Source organism: Poecilia mexicana, unplaced genomic scaffold, assembly GCF_051168715.1.
Source record: "Poecilia mexicana isolate PSO_F unplaced genomic scaffold, ASM5116871v1 scaffold_21, whole genome shotgun sequence".
NCBI lineage: Eukaryota > Metazoa > Chordata > Actinopteri > Cyprinodontiformes > Poeciliidae > Poecilia > Poecilia mexicana.
The window spans coordinates 24,120,017-24,132,023 of record NW_028263390.1 but is presented as its reverse complement, the minus strand read 5'-3'; the positions used below and the strand labels follow the sequence as shown (position 1 = coordinate 24,132,023).

The 12,007-nt window shown below is 36.9% G+C and overlaps 1 protein-coding gene across 1 annotated transcript in view; it reads left to right on the top strand.

Moving 5' to 3' along the window:
* epha7 (eph receptor A7) overlaps positions 1–12,007 on the top strand; it is a 168,202-nt gene that overhangs the window by 111,398 nt on the left and 44,797 nt on the right. Inside the window, exons 6-7 of the mRNA XM_088001716.1 lie at positions 3,600–3,724; positions 11,032–11,200. Of these exons, the coding sequence (XP_087857842.1) occupies positions 3,600–3,724; positions 11,032–11,200 (294 nt within the window). The remainder of the gene's footprint in view (positions 1–3,599; positions 3,725–11,031; positions 11,201–12,007) is intronic.

Sequence of the window (12,007 nt, the reverse complement as noted above, 5' to 3'; positions counted from 1 at the left end):
AGCTTTACCGACGAACCGCACAATAAATTTCATATCCCGGTCTGAAGAAACGGGTGGCGGAGCGCATCGTACATGGCTGGTAGATGAGTTTCTGAGTGTGACCAGTGAAGGTGTCGTAAATATCCCGTATTGCTTCCCCCCGTGTTCGTCCCCCGGTCTAACGGTTCGTCAGTCCGCTGGTCTATTTCCTCCCCTCCACCCCATCTTACGTTCGTTCATTCGCCCTCTCCTCCCACTCCAGGCGGCATTTCCCGTATTTTCAAACCCAAAGCGTGACAGGTTAGGTGGCAAGGTGAGTTTAATTAATCTATTAAACTCACTGAAGATGAATACATAAACTAAAAGCTGGATTGTAGACATTTTTTATAAGCATATTTGTGAGCCTGCCTCTTTGTTATTAAATTCAATATAATTTCAGATTTTTCTATAACTTTTCTTCTGGTTAACTTAGAAAGTGAGCTATTATTGTTACAGGTTAGTTTTCTAAACTACAAAAAAGCAACTGTTAGGGATGCTCAAATATGAACAATTGGACTGATATTGATATCTGATAGTAACACCGGTATTATGCCAGATTTACCAATATTTCATTTTATATTTTTTTTATCCGATTACTCGATTAATCGTAAGAATAATCGATAGATTACTCGATTACTAAAATATTCGTTTACAACAGCCCTAATCCAGAATCTATAGCTCATTTAAACCATGTAGACTTTTTTTGACTCAATAGAATCGGAATCAGGAATCTTTAAGATGCAGAATGGAAATGAGGAATCGGAATAGTTTAAATTTAATTAACGCCCAACCCCAAGCCTTATGATGTTGCTCAGCTGTCCTGTGGGATGCCCCAAGGTTCAGTTTTGGGCCCACTCCTCTTTTTACTGTACATACGCCCAATAGGTTTTATTTTAAATTGCTACAGTAATGTCTCTTATCATGCGTATGCTGATGATAAGAGATCCTCTGAATTTTATAAATTGACTGAACTCAGTAATTGCCTGTCTGACATTAACATTTGGCTGAATGACAACCACCTGCAGTTAAATGCAGGCAGGACTGAGACGCTTATCGTAGCTCTTGATGATAAAATCACGGAAATCAGGAAGCATCTTGGGTTTTTAAACCCTTTGAATAAAAATAGCCTCAGAAATCTGTGTTTTCTCTTTGACAGTTGTTGGTCTTTGGATAATCATTGCAAACTGTTAATTTGCAACTGTTTTTACAATTTAAGGAATATTTCGAAGCTGCGAGCTATTTTATCACAGAAGGAATTAGAAATGACTGTCCATGCATTTATTTCTTCTCGTTTAGATTACTGTAATGGCCTTTTAGTGGGTCTAAGTAAATCCTCCATGACTTCCCTTCAGTCTGTGCAAAATGCTACAGCGAGACTTTTAACTAGAACCTACATAACAGATCAAATAACTCCTGTTCTGGCCTCCCTGCATTGGCTCCTGGTGTATTTTAGGACTCATTTTAAAATTTTGGTTTTAAAATTTTGGCTCCCAAATATATATTGGACCTTCTGAAGCCTCTCTCTCCATCTAGGACTCTGAGCTCTTCTAATCAGATGCTGCTGACGGTACCCAGAACTTATTAGAAAACCTGTGGTGATAGAGCATTTCAGGTGGAGGCCCAGAGGCTCTGGAACGTCTCCCTCTATCAATGCGTTGCTCTGATTCAACTGACTCATTCAAAAAAAGTCTCAAGACATATTTCTTCAGACTGGCTTTTGGTTAATTTTGTTCACTGATTTTAGATTCTTTTACTATTGATTTGTTTTCATTTTTGTAAAGCACTTTGTGATTTTCATGTCTGTGAAAGGTGCTATATAAATAAAGTTTACTTACTTATGAGCCCAATATATGTATTATGGCTCGGTGTGACCTGGCTGTATCTAGGCCTGTCAAAACAAATCAATTAATCACATGATAAATTAAAAGAAGCTCATTTCCATGATGCATGGTTTTTCTCTTTTTGTCTCTCTTTCTACCAAAAACTGGATGACAAAAGTCAGTTTGGTTTTTTGGTCTCAACCAGCCCTTTTTTAAGACAATTTTGTTCATAGTAACTCCATAATTAATTTTATTGTTGTTTCTGTTATTTTGTTTATTTATTTTGGTTATTCAAAGTATCTTGCAGCTCCAGTGTTAAATGTTCATTACAATTTAAAGTTTATTGATATTTGAGAATGTGTTCTTGCATTAGTATGGCATTACAATTATATTATTTGAATATTGTCTCTAAATAATATTGTCATTTCCTGCAATAACCTCTAGGACACTTAGTCATCCAGCAAAATTTGCTATCGTGGCAGGCCTAAATGTATCATCACATCCCTGTTTTTTGGCTTTTTTTCTCCTTGTGCAGAAAGACCTTTTTATTGAACATTATTGCCATCCACAAAAGCACTTTTCAAATTTTCTAAGATGTCCTGTGTTGTAGCCCTGCTTGTGTTTTGCCCCAAGAGCAGCTTGAGTCATCAAGATTTCACACTGTTTGTAAAAAAAAAAAAAAAAATTAAAAATTCTGTGCTATTTGAAGATTTGTGGTAAACATGTTTTTTCTCCTTGGGGTGATGCTCAGCAAACCAAAATGCGTGATGTTTTCCCCACTCTAGGATATTTATGCAAAGTGCTGTAACTTGATGGTGATTACCAGGATAACAATAATTAATGATGTTCTGGAATGGTGGAGGAAGATTTGTGTGATTTATGAACCTCCCAACTACACAACAGGTGACTTTTACAGCTTAGGGAAGAAAATCTCCTGAGGCTGAAATACCTTTTCATTCTCTACAGGACAGTGAGTGCTGACTACAGAAAAAGTTTGGTACAGTCTCTGACAAAAGTTTAAAATAAAGACTGTATCTTTAAAAAAAAATCTGTGTCCCAAATTTTTAAGTTCTGGAGACCGGTTAAAAACTAGCTGCTGTTGCCCAAAGAGTACCAGAAGAACCATGCATCAGTAAGACGGTCCTGTAGGACTGTGTCCAGAGAAAACACCAACAGAGCAGTAATTACAGGAGAGCTAGCGGTTGATACTGTCGCATCTTCAGAGGTAGTTAAAGAAGACACACACCATGGCAGAAATGTAATTTTTAGCCTTGTCTACACAAAGTTTTTAACTTCATATGATTTCTTCAAGCAAAAAAACTGCCCCTGTGCCAGTTTAGCAAACCTAAATATCATAGTACTTAATCCAGACAGATAGACACTTAAAATGAGTCATGCAAAGAGCCTGAGGTAATAGGTGGACATGAGACTGGTGTCAGGACGTTCCAGATACAGACCTTTCTGACGAGCTGCGTCGTCAAGAAGAGAAGAAGGGTCTGCTTGTTTCACTGGAATTAATTAAGTGAATTGTCTTTATGATTTACATGTTGTACTTTTCCGCTGGCTGGGATAATGTTTGCTCTGTAATTGAAATTTGGACCTAAGGGTGTAAACATTTTCGAGGTGTTTCCGTGAATATTCATTGGCTTATGGGGGCTGAGTGTTGATAAAAAGACTTCTGTGGGGCTAATTTGTGTATGCGTGTGTGTGTGTGCTGAGGGGGTTTGCCAGCCACTTATTGACATGTTCTTTTCCAAACAGCTCCGTCTCAGGTCAGTGAGGTCATCAAGGAGAATGTGCAGCAGCGCAGCATCCAGCTGTCCTGGCAGGAGCCGCAGCAACCCAACGGCGTCATCACCGAATATGAAATCAAATACTATGAAAAAGTGAGTGTACAATACATGTAGGTGTGTTTGTCTCTTTCTGAAAAGCCTTTTGCCTCCATATCTCATTTTATATCAACATTTCTGCACTCTATCAGTTTAGATTCCCTCTGCAAGCTGCTCTGAGTGACATTCTGCAAGAATCCTCTTTGTTTTATAATTGCAATAATGACTGATACTCATAAGATTTTAATCAGGCTGTGGTCCTTCGCAACCACCCCCACACGTGTTAATGCACACACACACACACACACACGCACCTGCATGCACACCCCCGCACACAGACATATTGTCTTAGGCTGCAGCAGTGCTAGAATTAGCAGTCTGCTACTGTTATCTCACTTTACCTTCCACATAGATCTCAGCTCTCCCTCCCTGTGTTTCAAGTCTGAACACATCAGCTTTTTACAACCAGGTTTAATGGAGCGAATTTCACTCAGCAAATCAAAGGCAGGGAAGCAGAGCCGTGATGCCAGTCCTGCTGGCTACAGACTCTCACACTCTCTGACGAATCAGTCTCCCGTGTCACGTACTGTGGTTGAGCTCTGCCCAACTGTAAAAGTGGAAAATTGGAAACAACGACAACACCCCTAACAGACCATGGCATTCCATTTGGGCTTTTTCAGGGCAAAATGCTCAGAACTCAACAACAAAGTACACAATCCATGCAGCTTTGACAGAGAAATTTGATCAAACTTATTTATGTCTATATGAGGAGGACTGGTTCTTGTAGAGAAGGATTTTGGTCGAATAATGATGCTATGTGGGGTTCATAAATAATAAAAGAGAAAGTATTTTCATTTAATTGATCTGCTGTTGCTCAAAAAGTTGGAATAATTTCACTTTAAAATCACAGTTCTATTGTACATGTAGATTGCTTTTTATTATTATAAAATTATTTGTGAAAAATAAATCACATCTTCAAAAAATATTCCAGTTGTACGGGAAATTGTGTAATTCTCAAAATAAGGCTGATATCACTTCCATGAAAAAACATGCTTTTTGCAGGACTGAAAAACAGTTTTCCCTCTCAAAATACAGTAGTTAGGTTTTAATAATCAATGTAGTGTATGCTGTTTTTTGAATTACTATATTATATTAATAATGTGAAACAGTTACTCCCAACAATGACCATAAATATTTTTTCATATCATATCATAAGCAAGAAAAAGAAATATGGGCAATTATAAAAAAATAAAATAAAATAAAATCTTATTTTCTAAGACAGACTTGGTGATTGGAGAAAGATTCCTGAATGGACAGTTGGTTCTAGCTGGTTCTGTTGAGAGGTTGTGAGCAATTAAAATATTACTTTCAGTTGATAATTGATTGCATTTTTATGTTAGTACTACACAATCTTAAAAAAAACCTAGCATATTTTTGAATATTATAATGGTGATTTTTATTTGCTATTAATCCACATCTTCCTCACTCATCTGTTGGTTCCATCATCACAGTGTCCCCACAACTCTTTAGGATGTTGCCCTCTGAACTCTAGATAAGATGTGGGCAGATAAAGCAAATAAAGCCAAATAATAATCAGCAAACAGTTTAATGCACAGCACTTGAAATGTTATACCATAGTATGATAAAGTAAGTTTTGCATTGCAAACAGTCTGCTATGACTGTGTTATTGCTAGGCCTATCACGATAACAAATTTTGCTGGACGATTAATTGTCTAAAAAATTATTGCAATAAACGATAATATTGTTTTAAGACCTTTTGACACTGATTTAATGGAAATGACATAATGATGCATGCAATTTCCTGCCATAGATAGATACACTTTATTTTCAAAATAACACATAACACTGGAACTGATAAACTAAATAAACAAAACAACCAAAAACAAAAATAAAATGGATTCTCTGTCTCCATTAACAAAAACGTACTTGAATAAAAAGTAAAAAACAAAGCCAAAGTAAATAAATACTGCATTCAACCAAAAGAGTGCAGATTATGAAGTCTGTATTAGTATACAGACTGTCATAAGGTGTGGTGGTTGTGGTGAGGAGAGGACGCCGAGACCCAGGTAAGGTGGTGAATGAGATGGGTTTAATTATGATTAAGCTCAGAACAGTCCAGGACAGGCAGCACGGCAGGAAATAAGCACGCAGCTAAACGCCAGTAGCAACTGACAAAGTGGACTTAACGATAGCATGCACAAACCAGGACTTGGCAGTTCCACTGGTGAGTACGACTAACGTAAGACAATAGGGTATATGCCACGGACTTCCGTTTTAGCACTTCCGCATTTTTTTTCCACATAGCCTGCTTCCGGTGCACAGGTCACTCTGTGTTAGAGATGGAGTTTTTCACTTGGTCCTTGCTGGATTTGCCCACAGTAACCATTAACCATTTTAAAAACAAAAAGCAGCAGGAGGATGTAACTTCATAACCTCATTTTCTAAGCAGAATCTCAGAGGTGCCACTTAAACGGCTGTAAAGCGAAGGTTTTGGACCTTAATCTGACTGACTTCTTGTGTGGTTTGGAGCATTGCTGCTCTCGGCTGTTTTTAAATTACCGTGCTCGGTATCGCTCCGACTGCATGTTAAATGTATTTTATATAATTGTCACATAAACAAAAACTAAGGAGTTGCCTAAAAATAATTTCATACTCCATATAACACAAACGCACATCAACACACATATTGACTTACCTTGTGCCGAATCGCTGCCTCTGTTCTCAGCCTGTTCCCGTTGCAGTGGATTTCCATTATTTTCCTCCAACAAATTATTCCACTAAACCAACCACGTACAACTCCCTTTATATCCCCCATCTTCCCATTTCTGACGCTGGATCTTCAATATCCTCAAGCTTTGAAATAGCAGGCAGCTACAAACCGCGTGTTAGCTGTAGTGGCTAAGTTTTGGCTACAGTCCGCTGTCGCCTTGATATCAGCTGGAAAATGAAAAAACTAAGCACTGGATGGTACCGACTAATTACTGGAAACAACGGCACACCACAAAACTCAGTCGTTGTACCAGCAGCTCACAGATATTTTAAGTTTTGCGACTTTTTCATGGTACAGATCTTGCAGCTTTGGCCAAGAACAATAGGAGCAAGCAGGACCCGGAACTAACCTATGTGGAATAAATTCAAACGGAAATACGTCACCACCTCTCGTGGCATATACCCCATTGACATACGTAAGACAAGGACCCGACAAGAGACAAAGGCAACAGGTGAACTTAAATACACACGGGGTAATCAAGGGAACGAGAAACACCTGGGAACAATCAGCGGGGAAGACACAGACAGAGACTCACAGGAAAACAAGACTGAACACAGAAAATCTCAAAAATAAACGCACAGAAACACGGATCATAACACAGACTTCATAATTGCCCTTCAGTAATCACTAGATTTAAATAGAGAAGATGGGCACATCCGACTACCTAATGCAGTAGTTCATACTACACGATTTTTTGCCCCTATTTTCTCCTTATCACAATCTTAGATCGTTGGCTGATCTAAGATTCTCGCTGGTGATTTCGTAACCGATCATCCTGCAGTGTGTGGTGTGTTACGGTAGATCGTCGTGGTCGCTGTTCTGTCAGATCAGCATACTGTCAGATAGTCATACGCTTAGCTCAGACATACGCAGTCATTACCATATGATTTTATTTAATCAGCAGGATAGAATCATGATGTAGATCATCATATACTTTGTTATTAACAACTGTATGGCATCCTGACTTAAGCAGGTTAATGAGTTTTACACGGGCGTGTGTTGTAGTTGACTGCAGCTGCAGCCAGACCTGCTTTAAATACACTTTGAAACCACGACAATTCATGTATATTTATCTAGTTATCATATTATATGATATTATAAACAATTTAATGACTTATTTTCGTCATAACTTGTTGCGTATGCTGAACTGACCACTCCACTGACGGTCGGACTATTTAATGCGCATGCGCGGGCATGCTACTAACTGAATGTATCAACCCGATCTAAATCAGGGGTTTTCCCCGACCGGGAGCTTAACGTTGAATGTGACAGGTAGCCAATCAGAAAGCACAGATTCTCCTCCGTGCTTTCTGAGGGGAAATTACGGAGGGAAACCCAAACAGCTGACACGGCACAACCCAAAGTCCAGCGGACATCGGAGATGATATGTGGAAACAACATTAATATTTATTCAACATTTCATGCAAAGAATATAGAAATGACAAGGAGAGGAGTTGGAGCCAAATTACTACCGCAGTTGATAAACCCATTAAGTTTTCAGCTGTTCTTCGTTAACGTGACATAAATAGGTTATAATGGTTTTCATTCAGTCAGGACTTTATGCTGACTCTAGCCACATGCATCACAGGTAGATTCCAGTAAAACATTGATTAATGCCTGATTTTAAAATTAGTTAACTGGACTTGTAGCCATTATTTTGTGCCCATGTGGCTGGACATCACACGGCACGACGAACCCGATTGAATTCTTGAGAATAGGGACAAAACAGGTCCTATGGATAAAGCACAAAATTTGAATAAAATATACACAAAATATAATTTTTTCAAATATCTGACTCAACTAACCTGAGTCATGTGAGCACAACAATGTATATTTTCCTGGTATTTGCTGAATATTTTTTTATTTTAAACATTGTAGTCGGTGGATGATGCCTGTAAAAGCCCTTGTCCAGGAGCAGAAATCAATACATTATAATAGTTTAAAATAATTAAAGAAATACTAAAATTATATATTGTGACAATTAAGTATAAGTAGTCATATAAATAATTATAGAGGTATCAATAAATTGAATTTAAAATCATTTTTATATATTTTCCAACTCCGTTGAAATTTGTCCCTAGTTTTTGTCAACACCGTCAGAAATGAAAAGAATGTAAAAAAAATCAGGCATTATTGGGGGGCACCAGAACTTCTGAGGACCCCATGACGTCTTTTCTCTTCCTTTGCTAGGAGGGCTAGTTAGTTCCGGTTAGCTTAAGTTATTCTTTAGTTTTTTCTTCTGTTTTATTCCTAAGTTGTTTGTCACAACCATGATGTGTCAACACCATAACTGACAATTTACAAAACTTTGATGAAATTTTGCGAAATAAAAGCTTAATTTTGGTATAATGTAAAGATTTCATGGACCTGATGAGCTACAATATGGCCTCCTTCAGAATAACATCATATAAATTGAGGTAGTTTGGCATTTCATCAACTCCGTCAGATGTCAACTCCATCAGAGTTTTTCTGACTCTTTCAGTGAAATTGTTGTCAAATCTCACTTAAATGTGCAGTTAATTCATTTTAATGTATTTTACATAAATTGCATTACTTCACATGTACCAAGTTTTTCATTTTATTCACTAGTTTGTCACCACCTTCAGTTCTGTCAACTCCATCAGATGGACTTTTTGTTGTTTTTGGTTTTAATTAATATTTCTTTTGTTTCTTGAGAAGCATTTGTCTGTAAAATGAGTAAAAATATCACTAATAGGGACATTAAAAATGATTTTTTATTTATTTTTGTCAGATGGTGATGACAACTTTCTAGGTCAGGTCGATTAAAAATATAATTAAAAAAAAAAAATTTTGCAACTGGGAGCCTGCACCTTAGCATCTTTACATTTCCTAAACATTATTTGTCATATTTGCATACATAAGGTTGAGAAATAACAAAAAAAAATTATGGGAAAATTAAAACCCATTTTGTCCCTATTCTCAAGAATCACTGATATCTAGGATTTCTGTCGCTAATGTGTCTCTCAGGTTTTGAAAATGGGCCGACAACTCGTGTAGTGTGAGCTGGACATTACACTAAGGAAATTAGGAAGGGAGGGTCAATGGAGAGCACCGGAGCTGAGCCTTTTTTCATTCAGTGTCATCAACAGAATAATTTATTGTGCGATTAATTGATTTATCGTTTATCGTGACAGGCCTAGTTATTGCATAAATGAACATGTCAGTATCAACTGTGATTCAACTTATTGTTGGCCTCTACTTTTATAAAATACAAACACAAAAGACTGAAATTAATGATTGTTAAAATACAGCCAAAAACAAATTAAACTTTTAGCAAGGTAAATCTGGAAAATGTCAGTTCGTACAAACACTATTTCATAGACTTATGAACCACAATAATAGTTGAATAGAATTGGTTGCATGAAAATATTTAAATTGGTATTTTTATGGAAGGATCAGGGAGATTTTATACAAAACAAAATGTTCTGAGCTTGCAGACCCAAAACCTTTTTGTTGCAAAATGATATTTGTTTTGCAACAAAGAGTTTTTTAACACTGTATATTTTTATACTGCCTTACTGTCCCATCGGTTTATCAGCCTGGGTGGATGTGCTCACACATTGAAAGTTCATTAATACTGTTACAGGTTTGTGTTTATATGTTTAAGCTTTTTACTTTCTAATATTTTTATTATTTTAATCGGACTGCTTTTTACTGACACAATGTGTTAAAATGTGTTGATTAGACCAGAAGTTGTCTACGTCCGGCAGTTGTAATAGAAGGTTCCTGTTTTTATCTGAAAGTTGTTTTTATTTACACACTCACATGCACACACTACTTTCCACAAGAAGAAAAATCAATAGCTGATGCCCAGCACTGAACACATACGCTATGGAACTGACTTCAACGGGGAGCGTCCTTTAGGGCCTAGCTTAGTTTATGTACCTAAAAATCCTTATTTAATTATGAAATAATAATAGTAAAGTAAAGTAACATTCTTTCTGGTTCTGCAGTAAGCAAAGAGAGTGATACTGAGCATGTGCTGAATCACTCCATTCACTCTAACTCAGCTGTATTTTTCACCTTTTGTAAAACATGCCACAGTGTATGTTGTTTCATTATGTTGATCATTTTTATAGTAGAACTTAAATCCTGTGAGCTTCTGTGAAAGTGGACTGTGAAAGCATTAAGGTTTTGGTAACTGCAACAAAACTAATGAGCTATTTCTAAGCAGGAGGAGAAAAGGAATGAACCTACATGAAAAGTCAAAGGAACTGCAATGGAAAAACAAAAAGTTTTAATTGCTTTAAAAAAAGAATGAGTAGTCAAGCAGAGAAAATGGTGCGTCTCTGATGGAATTAATGCTGTGGAAATATGCATTACACTAAATCTTCCAATATAATTGTCTGTCCTAACAGAAAGCCTCATTTGAATGTTAATCTGAGAATTCAGAATGTTGTCATCTCAAATATTTACCAAGAACAGATAATTACATTTATCACCTCCATTTATCTGTGCTCGTTCAAAGCAAAGATCTCTAACTAACTTTTCAAAAACCTAGGCATACATTGAGAACAGTAACTGCTAACATATCCATATTTATCTTGTGCAGGACCAGAAGGACCGGATCTACTCCACAGTGAGATCTAGATCCACCTCTGCTAAGGTGAACAACCTGAAGCCGAGCACAGCTTATGTGTTCCAGATCAGGGCTTTCACAGAGGCAGGATATGGAACCTTTGGACCCAGATTGGAGATAACAACCAAAGAAGAAGCCAGTGGTATGGTCTATTAGTATGTTTTATGTGTTATTTTTAGTGGTGGGACTCAATTAAAATTTTTCATCAAATTAATTGCCCGGTCAGTCATTACTTAATCGAAATTAATTGCATTTTATTCCAAAACTACATAGAAACAAAATAAACATGCATAATTCAAAAATCCTTTTTACTGCTAAATTGTTTTTAATCTGTTATTTAGGTCATTCAACCATCAGCATGGGGACGGAGAACTGGTTCTCAGTAGGTCAATTCCTTGAAATCGTTAAGCCCCCTGCTTAACAATTCCACTTGTCGGTTCCTGTAATGTGTGGCGTATTTGAGTGATTGTATTCTACATTTAGAAAATATCCAAGATGGCGTCACGGCAGAAACGCTCCAAAATATCCCCATATATCACAAAAAGGACGATTCTAGGGCCAGTTGCAACATGTTTGGAACAATAAACAATAAAAGGAGTAAATACCTCCAACATTCTCAAACAGTTGATCACACAGCTGATTTGAACAGATGTAAAGTATTTCATACGTTGCTTAGCAATGGCGGTGACTCTCCAGGGGAGAGATCTTCCAGCACAGCATCTCCTACGCGTCCTTGTTATTGTATTAATCTTAGCGTCATATTGTATGAATAATTTTCATCTAATATTAACATTTACAATCACATTCAATAAATTTAAATATAGTTTCAGATAAGGCTTGTTTGTTAGACTAAGAGCACATTTTTCATTAGAGCCACATTTTTGCATTAAGAATATTTTTGTTGGTCTGATATAATATTCTAATCTTAAATATAATGTTTTCATTAGCT